At 35.5% G+C, this 21,779-nt stretch overlaps 1 protein-coding gene across 1 annotated transcript in view; it reads left to right on the plus strand.

The window, feature by feature from the left end:
* The window catches only part of coro1ca (coronin, actin binding protein, 1Ca), a 97,307-nt gene that overhangs the window by 74,204 nt on the left and 1,324 nt on the right, over positions 1 to 21,779 (plus strand). The window contains 8 exon segments of the mRNA NM_201295.1: positions 3,228 to 3,350; positions 6,391 to 6,520; positions 7,651 to 7,832; positions 11,881 to 12,000; positions 12,172 to 12,276; positions 14,117 to 14,262; positions 17,110 to 17,167; positions 17,770 to 18,012. Coding sequence (NP_958452.1) covers positions 3,228 to 3,350; positions 6,391 to 6,520; positions 7,651 to 7,832; positions 11,881 to 12,000; positions 12,172 to 12,276; positions 14,117 to 14,262; positions 17,110 to 17,167; positions 17,770 to 18,012 — 1,107 coding nt within the window.

The following is a 21,779-nucleotide window of genomic DNA, read 5'->3' on the forward strand; positions in this document are numbered from 1 at the left end:
CAAACATGCATTGAATGTGGTTGGGAATTTTGGCTATAACTGCGTCCCAAATGGCACACTATACACTATGACCATATGCACTTACTCAACAGCATAGTTTGTAATGTTGTCCCAATTGGAACACTTAATGTTTTTTTTACTAAGCTGAAATTCAAACCGTTTGTCTGATGACGTTTGATGGTTGCCAAATTATTGAAATAAATGACCTAACTACCAAATAATACCTGCCATGAACCACATTCACCATCGGTAGGCGCTATAATCACTCTCGTAGGAGAATTTTGCTTTCACTATATTTTTAACAATAGCAAACATTTCTTTAGATCTTCACTAAATTTTCATGTAGTTATAATTTTTGGTTGTTTTTTTCTGGATTTACTAGGTATGGGTTTGTAAAATGTTAATGTTTTGTTTTTACTCTGTAAAGGTCTGAGGATATTTTCTTCCAAATTTTCCAAAAAATTTTTATTCATTATGAATTTGTTTAGGAAAAGGAAACTGGTTAAATCATTTAATTTCTTTTGAATTATTGCACAGCATGGCTGTGTCTGAAATCATATACTTCCATACTATATAGTACACTAAAAACAGTATGCGAGTAGTATGCAGTAGTATGTCCGAATTCATAGAAGTAACCGAATGACTTACTACTTCCGATGAGATTCTGAAGTGTGTGCCCGATGCACACTACGCTATCCCCTCATGCCCCCAGGGAGAATTCATGAATAAGAGTGTAGCGATGCAACCGTGTAGGTCACATGATCATGACAAAACGGCAGCTGTAGTATATTCGAGTTCCATTCATACTACTCTCATTCATAAGTTGCCTTTTCACTGCACATGAAAAGCGACAGACCAGAAGTCATTGATTTTCAATGGAGAGTAGTCCGGGAGCTGCGTAGAATTCCGATCATCTCTGTATTTTTAAAAGCCGGATCTGATTTGAGCTGCGGATTCCTTAAAATATTTGAACTCCTGCAACTAGTGGGTGTGACAGGCCAAGCGGATTGATGTATTCCAATGTTGTACAAGCAGGTTCGTGTTCTTGAGATGAGGAAAGAGTAGTTTTTTTCGTAACTTTTTTTGAACCAGAAAAAAAGTTTTTATATATATATATATTAGGGTTGTAACAATATACCGGTATGACAGTCTACCACGATTTGAACGTGCACGATTATCATACCATGAACAATTGCATATCAACGGTTTTAACCCTTAAAGACCGAGACAGCCGCCCGCGGCTAAAAAAAAGTATTGCTTTTAAATGTTTAATAACTTTTGATCCGCTCATCCGATTCATACAATTCAAAGATTGGCAGAAAGAAGAGAATCTCAGCTTTCCATTGCTGTATCACATAACATTCACGGACTTTCAGAGGCTCCGGAATCAGTGCGGTTACGTCATCAAAATTTGACCACGCTGATTTGACAAAGAAACGCTCGTCACTGTGTCTCCGGACAAACCAGACATGATACATTGATGCATTGTCCCTCCTCCATGCCCAGATTGGTTCAAACTCGCTATATCACAACCAATAAGCATAGGTTTCGCTTTGGTCCACAAACAAAACAATGAGCTTTTTGAACAACACGGAATGAGAGATAGGCATACATTTATGCGCGGCTAAATAAAACGCAAAAAAAAAAGTTTTGCATGAAATAATTCTCATACTAAGTACTTTTGCATGCACAGCAGCACAGAAACATGACAAAACAGTGACACAGCAAAGACGAACTGCTGCTCTTGTTGTTTTCAAAAGACGCAAATGAAGGTGCAGCTGTTTGTCTGCATTGCAGACAACCATATCCAAATCCATATCCACAGACAACCATATCCATGCTGGCACATAAAACCTAAGGATGTTCCATATTGAATCTAGTTTCGTTATGTAACTATTTATAGTATAGTAAATATTTATATCTATTTTTTTACTGAGGATTTGCACCATGTTTATTTGGACTTTATTTGGACTTTGACACATTATTTATTATTTTCTTATTTTTTATTTGTTCATTGTAAGTGGTGTTGTTTATAGTAACTGAAAATATATTATTTGTAAAAAGTCAAATTTGCTTCACTGTTCTATTATTTTGTAACATTTGTAACATACCGTATACCGCGAAACCGTCAAACCGTGGTATTGTTTTAGACGATTATCATACCGTAAAAAATTCATACCGTTACAACCCTAATATATATATATATATATATATATATATATATATATATATATATATAACTATTCATAAATGAGTAATAAAAATTTTTGTTTTGTTTTCTCCACATTCCCACCAAAATGTTAGCGGTTTATGAGTTTCTAGTAGTCATTCATTCATTAATTTAACCATGGTGAACGCATAGAGAAATAAGGCTCTTGCTTTTGCACTCCTTCATTTCTGACAACACGAGACTCATCTTCTCTCCCATGGTGCCCAACAAAACTGAAAAATTCTTTGTGACTGCCACAAAGGGCCATATTCCGACAGTCGTGTCTGAATGTGGTGTGCAGGGGAAAGGCGGCTGTACTGAATTGAACATACTTTTCTAACAGTCGAGTAGTAAATTCTAGTTCAAATGCCATACCTACTGAGTAGTAGGTGATTTCAGATGCAGCCTATGGTTATTTCATGAAATATTGACTTTACTTTTATGAATCTTTTAAGTATTTTTACAGTTGTATGAAATGTCATAACTAGTTTCCAAATAAACTTTTTATTTAAACATGAATTTCATTTTAATCAAACAATGTAACTATAAATCCGCTCCTCAGAATCTGAGAATTTCTATGTAGTCTCTTTTAAATTTTTCTGTGGCTGTTTAGTAAAACCTCCTCATTTATGGGTTTTCTCACACTCTGCCTGAACCTCCGTGTGACCTTTCACTCCTAATGAAAGGGTCAAGGGCCTGTCGCACACGCACTTCTGTCTCTGCTTTTGAAAACAGAGATGCAAGAACAAAAGCTGCAATCTGTTTTTATTATAAATCAGCTGTCGTGTGTAAATGTTTCTTCTGTTTGCGCTGAATGACCGGATGAGCTATTGTTTGAACATTTGGAAATGAATGGCTTTTTGACCCCCTCCTGATTTGACGAATGCAGGCCAGGCTGTAAGTGTTTGTTTTGGTGCTACACAGACATTTGCTGGCATTGTTAGATCTCATTTCTCTTACCAAAAGAACTGAATGCTTTCATATTTAATCTGATATTAGGCTTTGTCTCTGTTTGCAGACGGGTCGTATAGACAAGGCCTACCCTACAGTATGTGGTCACACCGGCCCTGTTCTGGACATCGACTGGTGCCCTCATAATGACCAGGTCATCGCTAGTGGATCTGAAGACTGCACCGTCATGGTATGTCAACATTTTTTTCTTCATTTTAGACTTCTGAAAGTGGTTTTACAAGCTTTTTGTGTTAGAAAACTATCAAATTTAATATAGGTTATTAAACGTTTGATTGCGGTGTTTATTTTCATTAATAAAAATAGAGAGAATAATTATAGTGTTTGATATAATAGTATTTTAAAGTCTGCTTGAAATAAAAATTTACAATGTTGATTTTGCTAGCTCACATCGTTATCCTGAAGGTGAATAATTAATCTGTTTAAGTTAGTCCTCTAAAATGGTTTGATTTGGTTATCTTCTATTAAGATGGATGGGTGTGTGGCTGTATGGGTAAAAGGATGGTTTGATGGATGGATGGATGGATGGATGGATGGGTAGATGGATGGATAGGTAGGTAGGTGGATGGATGCATGTATGGATAAGCGGATGGATGGATAGGTAGATGGGTGGGTGTGTGGATGTCTGGGTAGGTGGATGTATGGTTTGTTGGATGGATGGATGGATGGATGGATAGGTGGATGGATGAATGGATTTATACATATGTAGGTGGATGGATGAATAGGTAGGTGGTTGGATGGGTCTGGATGGATGGATGGATGGATGGATGGATGGATGGATGGATCTATAGATAGGTGGATGGATGGATGGATGGATGGATGGATGGATGGATGGATGGATGGATGGATGGATGGATGGATGGATAGGTAGGTGGATGGTTGGATAGGTGGATGGATGGATGGATGGATGGATAGGTAGGTGGATTGGATGGATGGATGGATGGATAGGTAGGTGGATGGATGGATGGATGGATGGATAGGTAGGTGGGTTGGATGGATGGATAGGTAGGTGGATGAGTGGGTGGATGGATAGGTAGGTGGATGGATTGATGAATGGATAGGTGGATGAATGGGTGGATGGATTGATGGGTAGGTGGATGGGGTAATGGTTAGATGTAGAAAACAGCTTTCTTTTATAAATAAAGTAATACCTACAGTATATAGTAATAGATGAATATTAAAATATGAATACTTTAAAATATTATAAAATGTTTTTTGTAAAATGTAATGCATATTTTTAAACTAAATTTATTTGTTAAAGGAAATCTAAGTATTCTATTCAGTATAGCATGTTATAATTGAGAATGAAATCCAACTTCCTAAATAACACCTTTGCTTTTACATGTTACTCTGCCTCAGTTGTTCTGTTACTCTCACGTTACTGTGCAGCTCAGGATGTTTTCATTTTGTCCTGCAATAAACCAGACAACGTTATTGTGCTGTATTTTTGATGTGTTCTGCAACCCCTGCGGTCATTCTGAAGCTTGTTTATTGATGTTTGGATTTGAGATTTCTTTAATAGATTCTGTCATGTGAACACAGCAAATCTGGAGGCCTGCTCTTCTCCACTGTTTTACATTAGTTTAAGCCCAGCCTGAAGTCATTGAATCTGCGGTTACTATTTTATAGTTGTGAGGTCAGTCTTGTTGGCTCTCCATCCATTTATCACTCTGTTAGCCCTTATTTGGCCATAGAATAGAAAAACAGCAGTGTGTAATGTTGAGTTGCACGGTACAGTCTGTCATTCTTCCCTCTCAGGTTTATAACATTTGAAGTATAATCATTGATCATCCATCCAAAAGGAAAATGCACTCAATTTTAATTTTCTTTCTCGGTCACAAAAAAATCAATGTTAGTAAATAAATTACCTAACATTATACAATACAACATTTTAAGGTAAAGTGTTACCCTTACTTATATAGAACACAAAATGTGACATTATGAAGAATGTTCGTTAATGATAGGACATAGTAGGTAAAAAATAAATAAAAACTACTATTATATGGCAGTCAATGGCTACCGATATCAAATATTTGTAATAATATCATCTTTTTTGTTCAGAAGAAGGAAAAAAATACTCTGATTTGGTTTGTCACCATTTGAAGATGACTATATAAAGATAGAATTTTTATTTTTGGCTAAAAGGTGCTGGAGGTATTTTCATCGGTTATGATTGTGATGATGATATTGATGTTGATAAATACAGAATTAAGACGACTTCATGCAGTAATTGTCCTATCGTAATGAATTATTTCAAAGAGCTGTTGAATAAATGCTGAAAATGAACACGTAGAGGAAGAGTTGAAGTCAAAGAGAGGCTCTAAGAAGTTCTAAATCACATGAGAGTACAGTGTTTCTACTATATAAAGCTAAATGTACAACACTATACTTTGTGTTTCTTGTTTTCTTGCTGAGTGATAAATCGCTGCTTTATTTGTCCTCTGCTGCCACCTTCTGGAGCTTCGTGATTATTATAAATGTCCAACTTGATGTTTTTTTTCATCAGATTTTGGGATCATAATGCAATTGATAACCGCTCTTGTGATACAGTGCTGATTTAGTGTGTGTGTGTGTGTGTGCGTGCGTGCGTGCGTGCGTGCGAGCGTTGGGATTACAAAGGGATTACAAAGTAATTGCATTAAATAAAAATAATAATAATGCCTATTTTTATTTATAAAAATGATTTTTATTTTTCTTGTCATAATAATAATAATACTAATTATTATTATTAATGATAATAATAATAGTTATTAATAATAAATAATAAATATAAATAACTTAGTATATATATATTTGTTTTTATTATTCATTTACTTATTATTATTATTACTAATGATAAAAATTTAATATTGATGATGATGATGATGATGATGATAACAATAATAATAATATTATAATAACTATTTTATTATTTTAAAATAACTTAACAATTATTTATTTATTTCTTTATTTACTTGTTATTAATATTGTTGTTGTTTATTATTATTTTTTTATTAATATTGATACTACTACTACTACTACTACTACTACTAGTAGTAGTAATAATAATAATAATAATTGTCATTGATAATAATACTAATACTAATGACAATAATAATATTTGCATTTCTGGCAACTCAAATAACAACCATAGTTAACAATACACACCACATCACTTAATTACAACAAATTACAAGGGGTAAAAATTAAGATGTGTTAATTGTTGTTGTCAGGTGTGGCAGATCCCAGAGAACGGGTTGGTGACTTCCATGTCAGAGCCAGTGGTGGTTCTGGAGGGTCATTCAAAAAGAGTGGGAGTTGTTACCTGGCATCCTACTGCACGCAACGTCCTCCTCAGTGCAGGTATGAAAGGTTTCGGCAATCATCTAGAATAGATGCCCTAATCAATGCCTATCAAAAAAAAACTTAAATAGATAAAAACTGCTCAGTATCTGTGATATAGATTTTAGACATGATAGTTTTTAGCTTGCCTCTATAAATCGTTATTTTATTCACTAAACAAATGAATTTCAACATTTGACAGGATAGAAAAGACTGAACTTTGACAATTGTTGGTATAAGTGTTCTATTATTCCATGCGAGTTCAATACAAACTCAGGAGGCAGAAATAGAATTAAAAAATATTAGTAATTTATTAAGTACAAATGAATAATTCGATTAGGGCCCTGGGTCACCCAAATGTGTCCTATTGGTTATACAATGCTATCCAAGAAAACACATCAGGCTCTCTGAGTGTTTCTTAGGACTAAACACCAAGTTTATATTCACAGAAGAAGAAGGCGGGTTGTCTTCGTTCGCTTTTCTGCACCGTCTGTAGTTCCCCTTTTCTCCACAGAAGAACTGAACCAGTTAAATGCACATGCTTAGAGACCTTCTAAGGCTCCAATATGTTTTTATAAATGGTTACACAGGAAGTCAGAAGCGAAAGACAAATGTTATTTTAATTGTTTCTGCTGCATATTTCTTGTCCATGAGAGCCCTTTCTGCAAAATGCCTTATTAGTATGCAGAATATATCTCCTCAAAGGCCAGTTTTGGTTAGCATATAATTTGACAGAGAATACAAAATATAGTATAGAATATAAAAAAAAAAATATATATATATAGTAAAGAATGACTGTACGGTAAATGATTTAACATCTCTTTAGGCAATCTCTTTAGAGAATCAAGAATACTCTGAGAAAAAAAAAGTGTATATATATATATATATATATATATATATATATATATATATATATATATATATATATATATATATATATATATATATATACATACATACATACAATTAAACAGATATTTAAATTATTTTTTGCAAATCTCAGTATGATATATTATTGGTCTTTTTCGGCACTCATCCAGATGCTCTGATCAATGAATCAGTCAGCCTAAATAGATAAAAGACTGCTCCAGTATCTGTGTCATAGACTTCAGACATGGTGATTTATTATTTTATTTTTTTTTCCCACTCAGGCTGTGATAATATGATCATCATCTGGAACGTGGGGACGGGGGAGTCTATGATCACTCTGGAGGACCATCATCCGGACATCATCTACAGCATCTGCTGGAACCGCAACGGCAGCCTCATCTGCACCGCCTGCAAGGACAAGAAGATCCGCGTCATCGACCCGCGCAAGGAGGAAATCATCGCGGTGAGAATATTCTTACATTTATGTCATGTGTGCTATAAAGGCCCATCACAAAATGTAAAATATTGCTTTACACAATATTGGAAAATTCTGATATTTCGCTATTTTTTAATGTGAAATGATGTACAGTTTCACACGATATCTTGAATAGCACTATTTGATGGTTTTCTGAGGAGCCTTACAGTATCCAGGTACAGAAATTAAATAATTGCAATCCAAAAAAATGCTTTTCTTACATTACCTTGTCTCATTTCTAGTCCATATCTAACAATTCTTAGATCAAGTCAAAATATTGTTTTAATTTCAACTTCAGAAGAATTAAGTCAAAGTTATGCCGAGTTTAGACTGCATGATTTTCACAGTAGTCGTTTTCACACTGCATGACTATCTGGGCTGGCGTTTGGTCGCTATCTGTAGGCGATCGCCGATGTTATTTTCAGTCAAAACACTGAACAAATTTCACACGGTATGATTTGAATCGCCGACAGCTCCAGATATTTAGCACGTCAAATATCTCACAGGCATCGGCGACTCATCTGCGATTCTCTCAGATCGCGTTTGTGATTGTCACTCACGTGCACGGGCACCGATTTGCCTGTGATTTCAGGCATTTGTCGGCGATTTCTCAAAACCTGTCGGCGAGCCAAAATCGGGAATAAAATCACACAGTCTGAACTAGGCATTAGGAGTTTTACCTTAAAACAAGCTACAGTATGTTATCTACTAGTGGGGTAAGTAAAAATAATCTTGTTTGTAGATTTGTAGGAATGTATACATTTAAACAAAAACAAAAAAACACGATGAAAATTCTAATAATGTTTTTTTTTTTTTTTTTTGTCGGCTTAGTCCCTTTATTATTCTGGGGTCGCCGCAGCGAAATGAACCGCTAACTTATCCAGCACATGTTTTACGCAGCAGATGCCCTTCCAGCTGCAACTCATCCTTACACACTCATTCACACAAATACACTACAGACAATTTAGCCTACCCAATTCACACGTACCACCTCTTTGGACTGTGGGGGAAATGGGAGCATCAGGAGGAAACCCACGGGGAACGCAGGGAGAACATGCAAACTCCACACAGAAATACCAACTGACCCAGCCGAGACTCCAACCAGCAACCTTCTACCTACAGCACTACCTACTGCGCCACTGCGTCAGAATCAACATTGCATGTATTGAGATTTGACTAATGTGGATACACACATTGCGATATTGACGCTGAAACAATCTATTGTGCAGGCTTAAAAAGAAATAATTTAATAATTAGCAATACCAAAATCCTAGCAATTTTTCATACAGCTTTTCAGTAGCAAATATTATGGTTAACTGAAGAGAGCTGATCAGTGAGATTTTCTAAAAAAAATTTCTGACATTTCACTGTGTTTAAAGACGTATTTTAGTATCTCTAGTATCTGTACATGTACTATATGAATCCATTTGTTTTATTTTTTTTTATAAAATGATTAAAGATGTTAAGTAAAAGAACTACTGTATGTGCACAATTATAAAAATTAAATTAAGTTCCAAGTTTACTTCCTTTAAAAAAATAAATAAATTTAACTTGTCGCTTTTTGTCTTACTCACCCTCATATAATGTGATTTACTGTATTATGACCAACCATCCTAATCAGACTCCTCCATCATAAACTTCTCCATCATCTGAATCTTGATCTATATGAAATAGTCCATTATAATATAGTTTAGGGCACTGACGTTACCCGGATTGAGCTGATTGAGTAGAGTACGAGCATTTAAGTGAGCAGCGTTTTTAGATTTGTGCTGCACCTTCTCACAATAACATTGTATTCAAATAAAACAACTTCCATAGTTTAGAATGGATGGGGATAACTTGCATTAAAGGTATAGTTCACCCAAACATGAAAATTCTGTAATCATTTACTCACCCTTGAATTGTTCCAAACCTGTTTGAGTTTCTTTCCTCCGTTGAGCACAAAGGAATTTATATTTTGAAGAAAGCTGGAAACCTGTAACCACTAACTTCCATAGTATATAAAAAATTATAATAATATGGAAGTCAATGGTTACAGGTTTCCAAAAATATCTTCCTATCCTATATGTTCAGCAGAAGAAAGAAACTAAACTTGGTTTGGAACGATTCAGGTTTAAGTAAATGATTACATTTACTTAAGTTTTTATTCAGTTTTTCTTTTTTTTCTTTTTTTGTATTGAAATGTCTTTGTATGGTAAAAAGCCAGAAAGCAATGGCCATGTTGTATTATTCTTTTAATTTTTATCTTTCACCTCCTCCAGCTATTAGAAAAGCACTATGCTCCTATAAATCACTATTTTTCTTCACCAAACAAGTGATTTTTGATATTAGATATTATAGAAAGGATGTTACAGAATAACAATTCTGATTGTCCAGTATTAGTAGACTGTCTGCTTAATATCTGCTGATTCTGCTCCTTCAACAGACATTTAACTGACTATAAGAAACTTGTCAAGTACATGTCAACTTACTCTAACCCTAACCACAACCGAACAGTCTACTGATAATCTAATGAGAATTAGTTGGCATGTAGATGCAGTGTAACTTAAATTTAACAAACGGACATCAAAATAAAGTGTGACCTAACAATTTAATAAAATCAAACCTTTTGTCAATCAAACTGACATTCAAGCAATTTTTGGACGCCACAGTGTAACATCCAAAACCTTTCACAATCCTGATATTATCATAAACGACAAATATCCCACTTCACTACACTATAAAATATGTCTGTTAATTAACAGTTCCTGTTTTTTCTGCTTCACAAGTGGTTTCTGTTTATTTACGGGTGTGAATTTTATTATGGGAGCTTAATCTCTGCTTTGTCGACTTTTGATGTTTAAAAAAAAATTACAGTTTAACAAAGTGAGTTTATTGACATTTTAGTAGTTTGAAATAATATAATGCATAATAAGTAATATATAGAGAAATAAGTCTGTAAAATTAATAAAGCATATACTGGCATTTTATTACAAGGTTTTTGTACTGTAATATACAACAACAAACAGACAAACTGTAAAGAATGTTATTAAAAGTCAGTTTTTATTTTTATCTTTTGGAGGTTAAAAGTTGTTAAAAAAAGATCAAGATTCCATTATTCCATAATTTAATAGCTGGAATTTAAACTATTAAATAAACAAAGAAAAATAACAAAAATAAAAACATGAATAACAAAATATCAGAACATTGCAAATTTATGGATCTATTTTGTGTAGTTGAACTGTCCTGTCAATATACAGGATGTCTGCGGGGTCTTAAATGTTTTAAATTGCAAAAACAAAATTTTCGACCATTAATTAGTCTTAAATTTACCAAAATATTTTGTAGGTCTTAAATAATTTTAGACTAGTCTTAATTTATCTGTGTCTAAGTAAAGCTACCCAATAGGGCTGAGACCCAATCACCAATAATCCATTTAAAACATGTTTAATATACATACGGTTTTTATTACAAAGAGAGTCAATTCACAACAGCTGTTAGACATTTTTAGAAAAAAATTCTTCAACTTAAATTCCCTAATCAGGAAAAGACAACTAAAGCAACACATCCCTTTACATCAGGGATGTCAAACTCAATTCCTGGAGGGCTGTAGCCCTGCACAGTTAAGTTCCAACCCTGCTCCAACACAGTTGCCTGTAATTTCAAACAAGCCTAAAGCACTCAATTAGTTCAATCGGGTGTGTTTAATAAGGAGTTGGAACTTAACTGTGCAGGGCTGCTGACCTCCAGGAATTGAGTTTGACATCTCTGCTTTACATGATCTTCTGTTAATACAAATACTATTTACAGAAGTAACCGGGCCATTAGAAAAAAACCTTAATGTTAAGCCCTCTACAAGTCTAAAATTTCAATCATAGTTATTTCAAAAGGGTCTTAAAATTGACTTGAAAAGCCTGCAGAAACCCTGATACAGTATAATAGCTTCCTAATAGCTGACATGTTTCTCTCAGTTGAGGTGCTCTAAAGTGATTTGGACAGTCAGTTTTTGGTAAATGTGAGCATTGTTTTGATGCATGTCTGTGTGTGTTTCTGACAGGAGAAGGACAAGGCCCATGAGGGAGCGAGACCCATGAGAGCCATTTTCCTGTCTGATGGCAAAGTGTTCACCACTGGCTTCAGCCGCATGAGTGAGAGACAACTCGCCCTATGGGACCCAGTGAGTTACCATGGAAACCGCAGACTAAATTAAATTGTTCAACAGCTACTCATGACTTAATACACACCAAAATGCGTCTGTTCTTTTTCCGATTAAGCTTTCTGAATGAAGGTGCAGTTTTTGAGATTGGCTTGTTAAATTGATCATGTGTTTGCTCTATTTGTGTTTCAGGAGAACATTGATGAGCCTGTTGCTGTCCACGAGATGGACACCAGTAACGGAGTCCTCCTGCCCTTCTATGATCCCGATACTAATGTGGTCTACCTGTGTGGAAAGGTAAGCGCTACACACACAGTTACTATTCCAAAGTTTTGACTGAGGTGTGATTTCTTTAATTGGGCAAGGATAATTTATATACAGTTGAAGTCCGAATCATTAAACTCTTTTAGTTTGTTTTTCCCCCCCCGATTACTGTTTAACGGAGAGCAGATTTTTTCAACACATTTCTAAACATAGTCATTTTAATAACTCGCTTCTAATAACTGATTTATTTTATCTTTGCCTTGATGACAGTAACGAATATTTGACTAGATAATTTTCAAGACACTTCTATACAGCTTAAAGTGACATTTAAAGGCTTAACTAGGTTAATTATGTTAACTAGGCAGGTAAGGGTAATTAGGCAAGTTATTGTATAACAGTGGTTTGTTCTGTAGACCAGTGGTTCTCAAAGTGGGGGTCGGGACCCCCGAGGGGTCGCGGGATAATGAAGGGGGGTCGCCTGGTGATTTCCAAAAATCTATTTGTTTTTATTAAACCATAAGAATCACCATATCCATAACCTGCTGAAAAGAAAAAAATAGTTGTTTATAGTTACTATATACTACTGCATTTAGTTACTATAGTAGCTTATAGTAACTAGTTCTATTGGATTATGACCCTTGAGGTAATTCCATCTTTAAAGGGCTTTCCTAATTTTTCTGTTGAGATTGTCAAACATTGAATAGAAAATTTGCTTTCAAAGCCTTTCACGGGACCTTTAATGCTGCGTTCACACCTAACGCGGAACGCGCGTCAAGCGCGAGTGATTCACATGTTAAGTCAATGCAAACGCGCGAATAGACATCCTGCGGCGCAAATGACGTGAATTGCACGAATGGCGTGGCGCGAGTTGAGTGTTTTGCGCGTTTGACGTGCTTAATGCGCGTTTCACGTGAATCACTCGAGTTCGAAAATCTGAACTTCAGCGGACATTCGCGCCGTGTTAACCAATCAGGAGCTTGCTCTTGTGGAGTCGTGATTGTGACGTATCGCCTGTTGTCAGTGTCTCAGGGGAAATTCCCCAGCAGATACCGACAAGAAGTTCATCAAACTGGGCTGGGCTCTGTCAGAAGCACCGCTGAAAACCTCCATCAGCCAGGTCCAGTTTCTGGAGGAGTTTATGAGCTTAAAGAGCTGGATGCACCTCTGAAAGGATGTAGTGGACTCAGACACGACCCTAAAAGTATCGACGCTGTTTATCATCCTTCATAAACACTGTTATTTTCTTCATAAAATCCAAGTTAGCCCTTTAGCTATGAAGCTAGAGTCACGGGACAGACAGAAGCCCTGCCCATCACACGAATCTGCGTCTGTTCTGAAGTGAATTTGATGCGCGAATGAAGCGGGGCTAGACGTGCGAATGAAGTGAGTAAACTCAAATGTTCACGCAGCAATTTACACACGAATAGTGTGATTTATGCGCTCGTTCCGCGTCTGGTGTGAACACAGCATAAGACTAAAGTCATTAATTTTGTGGTATTGTTTGTGATTTTTATATGAAATTTTATGTGCTGCCTGCCATCTTGACCAGGTCTCACTGGAAGAAGAGACAGTACTGTCTCAATGTGATCTCCTGGCTAAATAAAGGAAATAAATAAATAATTAAGTGATTAAAACATTAAAATTGAAAACGGTTATTTTATATCTTAATAATTTACAATATTAAGATTGTGCTGTATTATTGAGCTTATTAAATGCATCATTGGTGAGCATAAAAGACTATTCTTGTAAGCCCATTAAAATATCAGACTGACCCCAAACTGTTAAACTTGAATATTTTTATTTCAGACAGTGTGTTGTGGTAGTAGGATTAGTTGTTTAGTCTCTGACTCTGTTTTTTTCTCTTCTCTAACAGGGTGACAGCAGTATTCGTTACTTTGAGATCACAGATGAAGCTCCGTTTGTCCATTACCTCAACACCTTTACCACTAAGGAGCCTCAGAGGGGCATGGGGTACATGCCTAAGAGAGGTCTGGATGTCAACAAGTGCGAGATCGCAAGGTAACTTTGATTACTACACAATATGTATTTATGCACGTATGAGAAACATGTCTAGAATCAGAATTCAGCTTAAAACTATCTTTATAAAAAGAATTTCAATTAGTTTTATTGATGTACTGTACTTACTAAGATACAAGTCATGTTTATTTATCATGTGAAATGTGCTGCGGTTTATGGACTGTACAGATGTCACCACTTCAATATGTTGCCTCTGCTGCCGTGCTTGCTGTCGCCACAACAGTATTAAGTGCGCCCGCAGCTTCTGACCGCCGGGTGGCGCTTTAACCAAAGATTTCAGCTTTGCCTTTTCACAATACTAGATAGGATGGTAGTGTATGTGTACAGTACCTTATGTGATGTGATGCATTTAATTAAAATCTAATTTTGTTTGGTTGTTTTGGTTTTCGTAGTAATAAACATGCTTTTACACTATAATGTGTATTTTAGTAATGTAATGTAATGGGGGAGGGGTGTCTCCAAACCACCACCAGTGTGCAGTATCCACTTGGATGATGCTATGGCAGCCACAGGACAACATAGCCAGTGTGCTCACCACACACCAGCTATTGGTGGAATGGAGAGACAGTGATAGAGCCAATTCAGTGGATGGGGATGATTGGGAGGCTATGATCGTAAGGGCCGATAGAGGGAATTTGGCCTGGACACCGGGGTTACACCCTACTCTTTTACAAGAAGTACCATGGGATTTATAATGACCACAGAGAGTCAGTACCTCTGTTTAACGTCTCATTCCAAAGACAGCACCTACTAAGTGTATAGTGTCCCCTTCACTTTTTACTGGGGCATTAGGAGTCACACAGACCGCAGGTTGAGCACCCCCTGCTGACCTCTCTAACACCACTTCCAACAGCAACCTAGCTTTCCCAATAGGTCTCCCGTTCAGGTACTGACCAAGCTCAGCCCTGCTTAGCTTCATTGAGTAACCAGTCTTGGGCTGCAGGGTGATATGGCTGTGGCATATTTTGATTCCTGCCGAAAGATATTAAATATATAAATGAATAAATTTTTTAGGCTTGCCATTTATAAATAAACTTGTTTATAAATACTGGCACTGTAATTTCTGTGTTTATAAATAATATATTTACTTCTACAATCTTTTCTGAATACTAGCGAGGGAACGTAAAATATAGGTTTTGTTTTTTGTTGTTGGGCTAAGGACATTTCTGGAATGACGTGTACACCAATTCACCTCTCCTTCTAATATTAATGACAATGACCAACTGAAACGAAAAAAAAAAGTTATATCTTTTTAAAAATTATTTAGGGTGAAATGACCTGGATGTTTCTTAATGAAATTAGCATGCTCAGTTTTTTCATTCTTTTTATATGTTCTGTTTTCATTTAAAGGCATGGTTCATCACAAAAATTTCCTACAAACAACTCATGAAATTAGCTCATCCCAAAACTTTCCTTCCTTCAAACAATTTCCTCAAACTCAAGTGGTTTTAAACTTATGGAATCATTTTTTTTTTAATTAATAACAAGATATACTGAGGAATTTTCAAAAGAAAAAGCAGCCATTGACATCCATAGTAGGGAAAAAAAAGATATTATGGATTTCAATGGCTGCTTTTTCCCAGTGTTCGTCAAAATACTTTGTGTTTAACAGAAGATAGAAACCTAAACTTGTTTGGAACAAGTGGATGACCACTCATGATTGTGTAGCGCTTTGGGTGTATGAGCATACATGGTAAATGCGCTATATGCAGTGCTCAGCATATATGACTACACCCCTCATAAATCTACATTTTAAATTCATATTTTTGATAGGAAGCGATACAATATTATATTTGTCCAAATACATTAGATTAGTCAGTACTGAAGCCAAATCTGGAGCTAATCTAATCAAACTTAAAATACAATAATGGTCCTAAAACTAGTACACCCATATTTATGTTATAGAAAGATATTAAATACACATTTTAAAAAGATGAATAATCAAGAGAAGTGGAAAAAATTTAATTTTGTTGAAAGTTTTTTTTTTTTTGCAATATTTTGCTTATATTTAATTGTATTATCTTTCAATTTCTATACATGTTTGGTGACTAAACTATTATTTTAATAAATATATCTGTTTAATAAATCTGTTTTGTTTAAATGCACCAAGATGCATTGTCTATATTCACTGAGAAAAGGAAATTTCTCAAAATATTAATTTTTAAAATGGGCTTTACTCTATGCTGAGCGTTGCAAATACACATTACATTTTCAATGTAAAGTTATAAAAGGCAAGATAGTCTGAGGTTTCAGATGTCACAAACAGCCTATGATGCATACGCCACACAATAAGTGGTCTTCTGATTGGATGAATCATAAGCTGCCATATTTACAACCAACATTTATCATAATCAACCAAACAATTTATTTATTTTGGCAGAGACTGCTTTAAAAAATGCTGGCATTTTCAATTAACTCTAGTCTGTTATTGTAGTGACATTAGTGTAACGTTTTCACATCCTTAAACATGACGCAGTTGAAAAAAAAGCTTGCTTTACATGTTCGTCATATGACATCTGCGTGGCTCGCTCTTGGTCAATAAAGCTGTCGTGAGTTTTGTCTGTGTAGACTACCCAATAGAGGGCAGCAATACACCTGATTGACTAAGGCCTCCTGAATCCTTGATTTAAGAGAATGTTGCATGATTAGAGATTCAGTTTTAGGGTTCTCCAACACTCATGCAGGATAGTTTGGTGTGATATTTTTATACATTGTTGTTTTTTCTCTATGTTTCCATTGTGTCTTAACCTGCCGAATGATTCCTAAACTAACATCTGCTTGTTCTAATAGACTTGTATGCTTGTGTGTGTGTGTGTGTTGTGTTCTCAGGTTTTACAAACTGCATGAGAGAAAGTGTGAGCCTATCATCATGACCGTGCCAAGAAAAGTGAGCCTTTTGATTGGTTTTATCATTTATCTTGAGTACAGCAGCCCCGAGGGTTGGTCTGTGTATTCACAGCCACAACATCCTCTTACTTTTGGCTTTTGTTTACTGGCATCATTCAAGATCTGTTCGATTAGTCAACCAGACCATTTTGAAACTCGGTCTGGTTGGTTTACACTGGGTTTGGTTTATTCAGTGCTACTCCTCCACCGCAGGTCTCACATCATAATATTTGATCTTAAAGCGTAGTTGAAGTCCACGTGGAATCAACATTTTAAATATTAATTTTGCTTACACTCATTATTATTTTTAGGTGACATTTTTTGGTTAATCTATATATGTTTTTATATGTTATTAAGTGGGTCTTATTCTAAATATGCCTGACAAAGTATTTTGGAGTGCTATTGTTACACCCAGTAAAATTTTTGTGGTAACGCATGGTAAAAAATTGTTATCATTTTCCTAACATAGAGAAAAAAAGCATGATCTAAATCTAACAAGTATTACACTTTTATTGTTTTGATGTTTGTACTCGACATCTGCATCTGTGTATCTTGCATGATCCTCTAAATCTTCTCAACTAATTCCGTTCTTTCTTGCATCAGTCGGACTTGTTCCAGGATGATCTTTACCCAGACACGGCAGGTCCTGATGCCCCTCTGGAGGCTGAGGAATGGTTTGAAGGGAAGAATGGAGACCCGGTCCTGATATCCCTGAAGCACGGATACATCCCAGGGAAGAACCGCGACCTCAAAGTAGTCAAGAAGAACATCCTAGACAACAAGATGAGCAAGAACACGGAGAACACCACTCCTGCCCACAAGACTGCCACCTCCACACCATCTATTGTGAGTTCAGTATTACTAGTCTTTTTATATGCACTTTTTCAACACTGGCTCATTGTGAATATGTACCCCCGTATACATTTCTGGAGAGCAGAAATTTTGTAGGCAGAGGTACGCATAGCTGCATTTCTTCTTTCAAACAAACGCTATGGGACAGTATGGCATCGCTGACAGCTTCTGTTTGTTTTCACGCTACCAGCTGACAGCTTACCTCCATATGGACGGCTTTTCCGCTGTTATCAGTTTGCCCAGTGACTTTCAACGTACGTTGTGGACTTGAGATACAGAGCAAAGTTGACTGCGATGACAGGGTTAGAGTTCGGCAGAGAATGGTTCCAGAAAACAAGTAAAGCAAAAGACAAAAACTAAAAGAAACAAGTAAAAAACAGGGTAAAAATGTGGTAAAATCAGAAAACGTGGGGAAAAATCAGGCAGCTATTCCTTTTCTTTTGATTGCTTTTTAAAAACACTGTCCGTTGATGTTACGGCAAAGTTATTACAGTTATAAAAAACGAATGTAAAAAACGAAAACTAAAATTGAAAATCATTTTTGTTAACTGAAGTAGAAAACTAGAACTAACTGAAACTGTATTGTGTACATAAAAAACTGAAACAAACTAAAATATTAGCAAAAAAAAGTCCTTCAGTATCATCTCTGAATCTCTATTCTAAATGAATTTAATACATACTGTTAGCCTTTTAGAAGTAGATCTATTTACTTCGCTCTGCAGGTGTTTGACCTGTACGGCACCTCACAGTCTGTAAACTTGCTGACATTGGCCAGATCATCTGGTTCTCCTCTAGTCAGTTCTCGCTGTTTTTCCCGCGACAATACAAGTGAACATGACAGCAGCACGGCGACAGCATTAAATATGACACGAGCAGAGACTTAAAAGTATTCATTTAACACATTTGTGCCCAATACTGGGTTCTACTTCTGTATTAATGATCCTGATCTCGAACGAATCATTCTTTGAGCCGGATCTTCTAAGTAAACCAGTTGAACTAGTTCGCCAAATTGAACTGAATCATTTGAATCGATTAGCGTAAGCGTAAGCACTCTGATCTACAAACTACTTACTATTTAACAGGCCTGATACCCCATCTGACTCGAAATAAAACAATTTGGTTATTCTGACTGAAATTATGATTGCTGACTACATATCATGTATGTTTAGTTCAAACATAGGAGGATTGTCACAAAAAATCTGGTTTGCGTTAAAGATCTGAACTTCTTATCACTACTGTGTGTCCAACCAAAGAAGCAGCCTTGCACACATATTTTTCTTAGGGCTGCTATCTTGTGGGCTGTTGTATTTGATTTTAAGGATGGGTAGATATTAGTAGCAGATGGTAGTGGTCATGTGTCCTCTGAATAAATCTGTAAAAATTTTATCTTTGGTTATGATTTTATTATTCAATATTTATTCTGATGATTTTCAAACCTGCACTTAACAAATATCCTTATTTAGAAAAAACTAAACCTAAAATTAATAAAAAACTTAACTAAAACAAAGCAATTTCAAAATATAGAAACTAATAAAAACCCAGTAAATCTACCTCCTAAAACAAATTAAAACTGACTGAAATTGAAAACAAAAAGTCAAAACGAAATAAAAACTAAAACAAATGAAAAATTTAAAATAATTTTAACCTTGGTTTAGGGTAGGGGTGATCCGGTCAATTGCTGCTTTTGAAAACACTGTTGGTTGGGTTTAGGAAAGGGGGTGAGTGGAGGGATCGATTGCTCGGTCGGACAGTAAGTCAGTCAGTCGACAGCGGCCTCTGGTGGATTTACACATGAACATCAGGTGCGAATAGCACTCGCATAAGGAATTTGAGATCTCAACGTGTACACAGCAGCATGTGGATTCACAAAAACCGCAAAAAAATGTACCTCCTGGGACGTATTTCCTACTCCCCAGAAATGTTTACAGGAGTACACATCCATAATGAGCCTGGGTTGCACTTTTTCTGCAAACTGTATTCTTTTATTACCAAGTTCTACACAATCTCCATTGTCTGCATGATATGTCTTCATAATTGTAATCCACCAGTCTCAGTTTGGGATCAGTAAGATTTTCGGGTAACTTTTGTTGCATGTGTAGTAATTACAATTAATTATATATAATTACTGTATATTCTACTTACACTAAACCTAAACCACATTCTATAACCATAAGTGCATGTGATCAATTACTGTTTTTCCATAGTTAAATGAATAGGTAGACTGTAACAAGGACACCTTAAAATAAAATATGACAAGTTTTTGTAATGTTTAAAAAAAAAAAAAAACATCAGAAGTACAGGTTAAACTATATGGCTGTGAAAGATTACAATTAAAATTGTATATTGTTTCTTGTTGAATATAGTTTAACATTTAAATACTTCCCATGATTTAAATGCGTTTATGCTTTTCTTAGTTTTCAGTGTCACCTGATTCTTCAGAAATCATTCCAATATGGTGCAATCTGCTGCTCAAGAAACCATTTACTATAATTAGAATGAGTTTTTTGAGGGCATGTTATTTTAGAGTTAATATTAGAATTAAAGTTTTCACAAAACTATTAAGCAGGAAAAAAAGTTTAACATTTTTAAGTTTTATTAATGATCAAGTGCCTATAATTCTTTATAACTGATTTCTAAAATATCATGTAATAATGGTGAAAATTCAGCCTTTTATGAGGAATGCATTAAATTTTATACTTCTGTTTTAAAACAAAATTACTGTAATAATATTTCACAGTTTTCAGTCGAATTATTGCTGTCTTAATGATCAGAATAGGCTTTTATAATAGGCTTTTGTAAAAACGTACTTATCTCTAACGTTTTGACCAGTAGTGCATAATGAACACAGATTTACACTGTTTCAGTTGCAGTTTTGACTCCCAATCAGATAAATTGTTGTATTGTTGAAGGCCAGCTTCTCTTTTTGGCTCATAAATGCTGTTTTGAAAGTTTTGAGGATGTTGTACAGCAGACCCAACCCAACCACATGACAGCAGCAGCCGCACATGTGTTTGCCCATTAAAGCAGCTCATGCTGTAATCACTGCCTGGAGTCAGAGCACTGCCCTGAACACACTCCACTGTTATAATCACACCTTTACACTTCCCTACAATTCTGAGACTTAATTATTTGCACATGTAGCATTGCGATCGCTAACTAAAAAAAGGTTTGTGCATTGAAAGAAAGCTAAAATAAAATCTAAATTGTACATAAAACCATTAAACTTAGAAAAACTTCAAGGTGAAAATTGGAAGTATTGCCTTGCCAAATAAATACTAAAATGGCTAAAACTAAATAGTAAATAATAAAACAGAGTCTTTGGATTAGCTGATTTCATTAAGTATGAGTTTTGTCTTGACAATTGTCAATGTAAAAAGCCCACTCAAGGGGAGGAGCTAACTAATAGGCAGATTATTTCACCTGTGAGAGGGTGGATGTGTGTCCGTGGGCGGGGCCTGTGGTTTGAACACACTGTGGACACAATTCTGTTCAATAACAGTAGCCATGTGAAATTTCTGGCTGATACAGGGAATTTATAGGAATTTTTTTGAGCTTGAGTATAAAAGTAAATTGCAAATATTGTGAACACCCGGGTTTAATTTTAAACTTCAACTGCAGAAAACAAAGTAAATAGATTATTCTATAACTTTTTTTCAATAAAATTTATTATTTTTCTTTTTCTGTGGAAAAACTACCACATTCCCAGTTTCAGTGAATCAAGTTGCAGAAATAATTCAGAGTTTATTGACTAATGGTTTATT

The sequence above is a fragment of the Danio rerio genome, chromosome 5 (assembly GCF_049306965.1).
Source record: "Danio rerio strain Tuebingen ecotype United States chromosome 5, GRCz12tu, whole genome shotgun sequence".
NCBI classification, from domain to species: domain Eukaryota; kingdom Metazoa; phylum Chordata; class Actinopteri; order Cypriniformes; family Danionidae; genus Danio; species Danio rerio.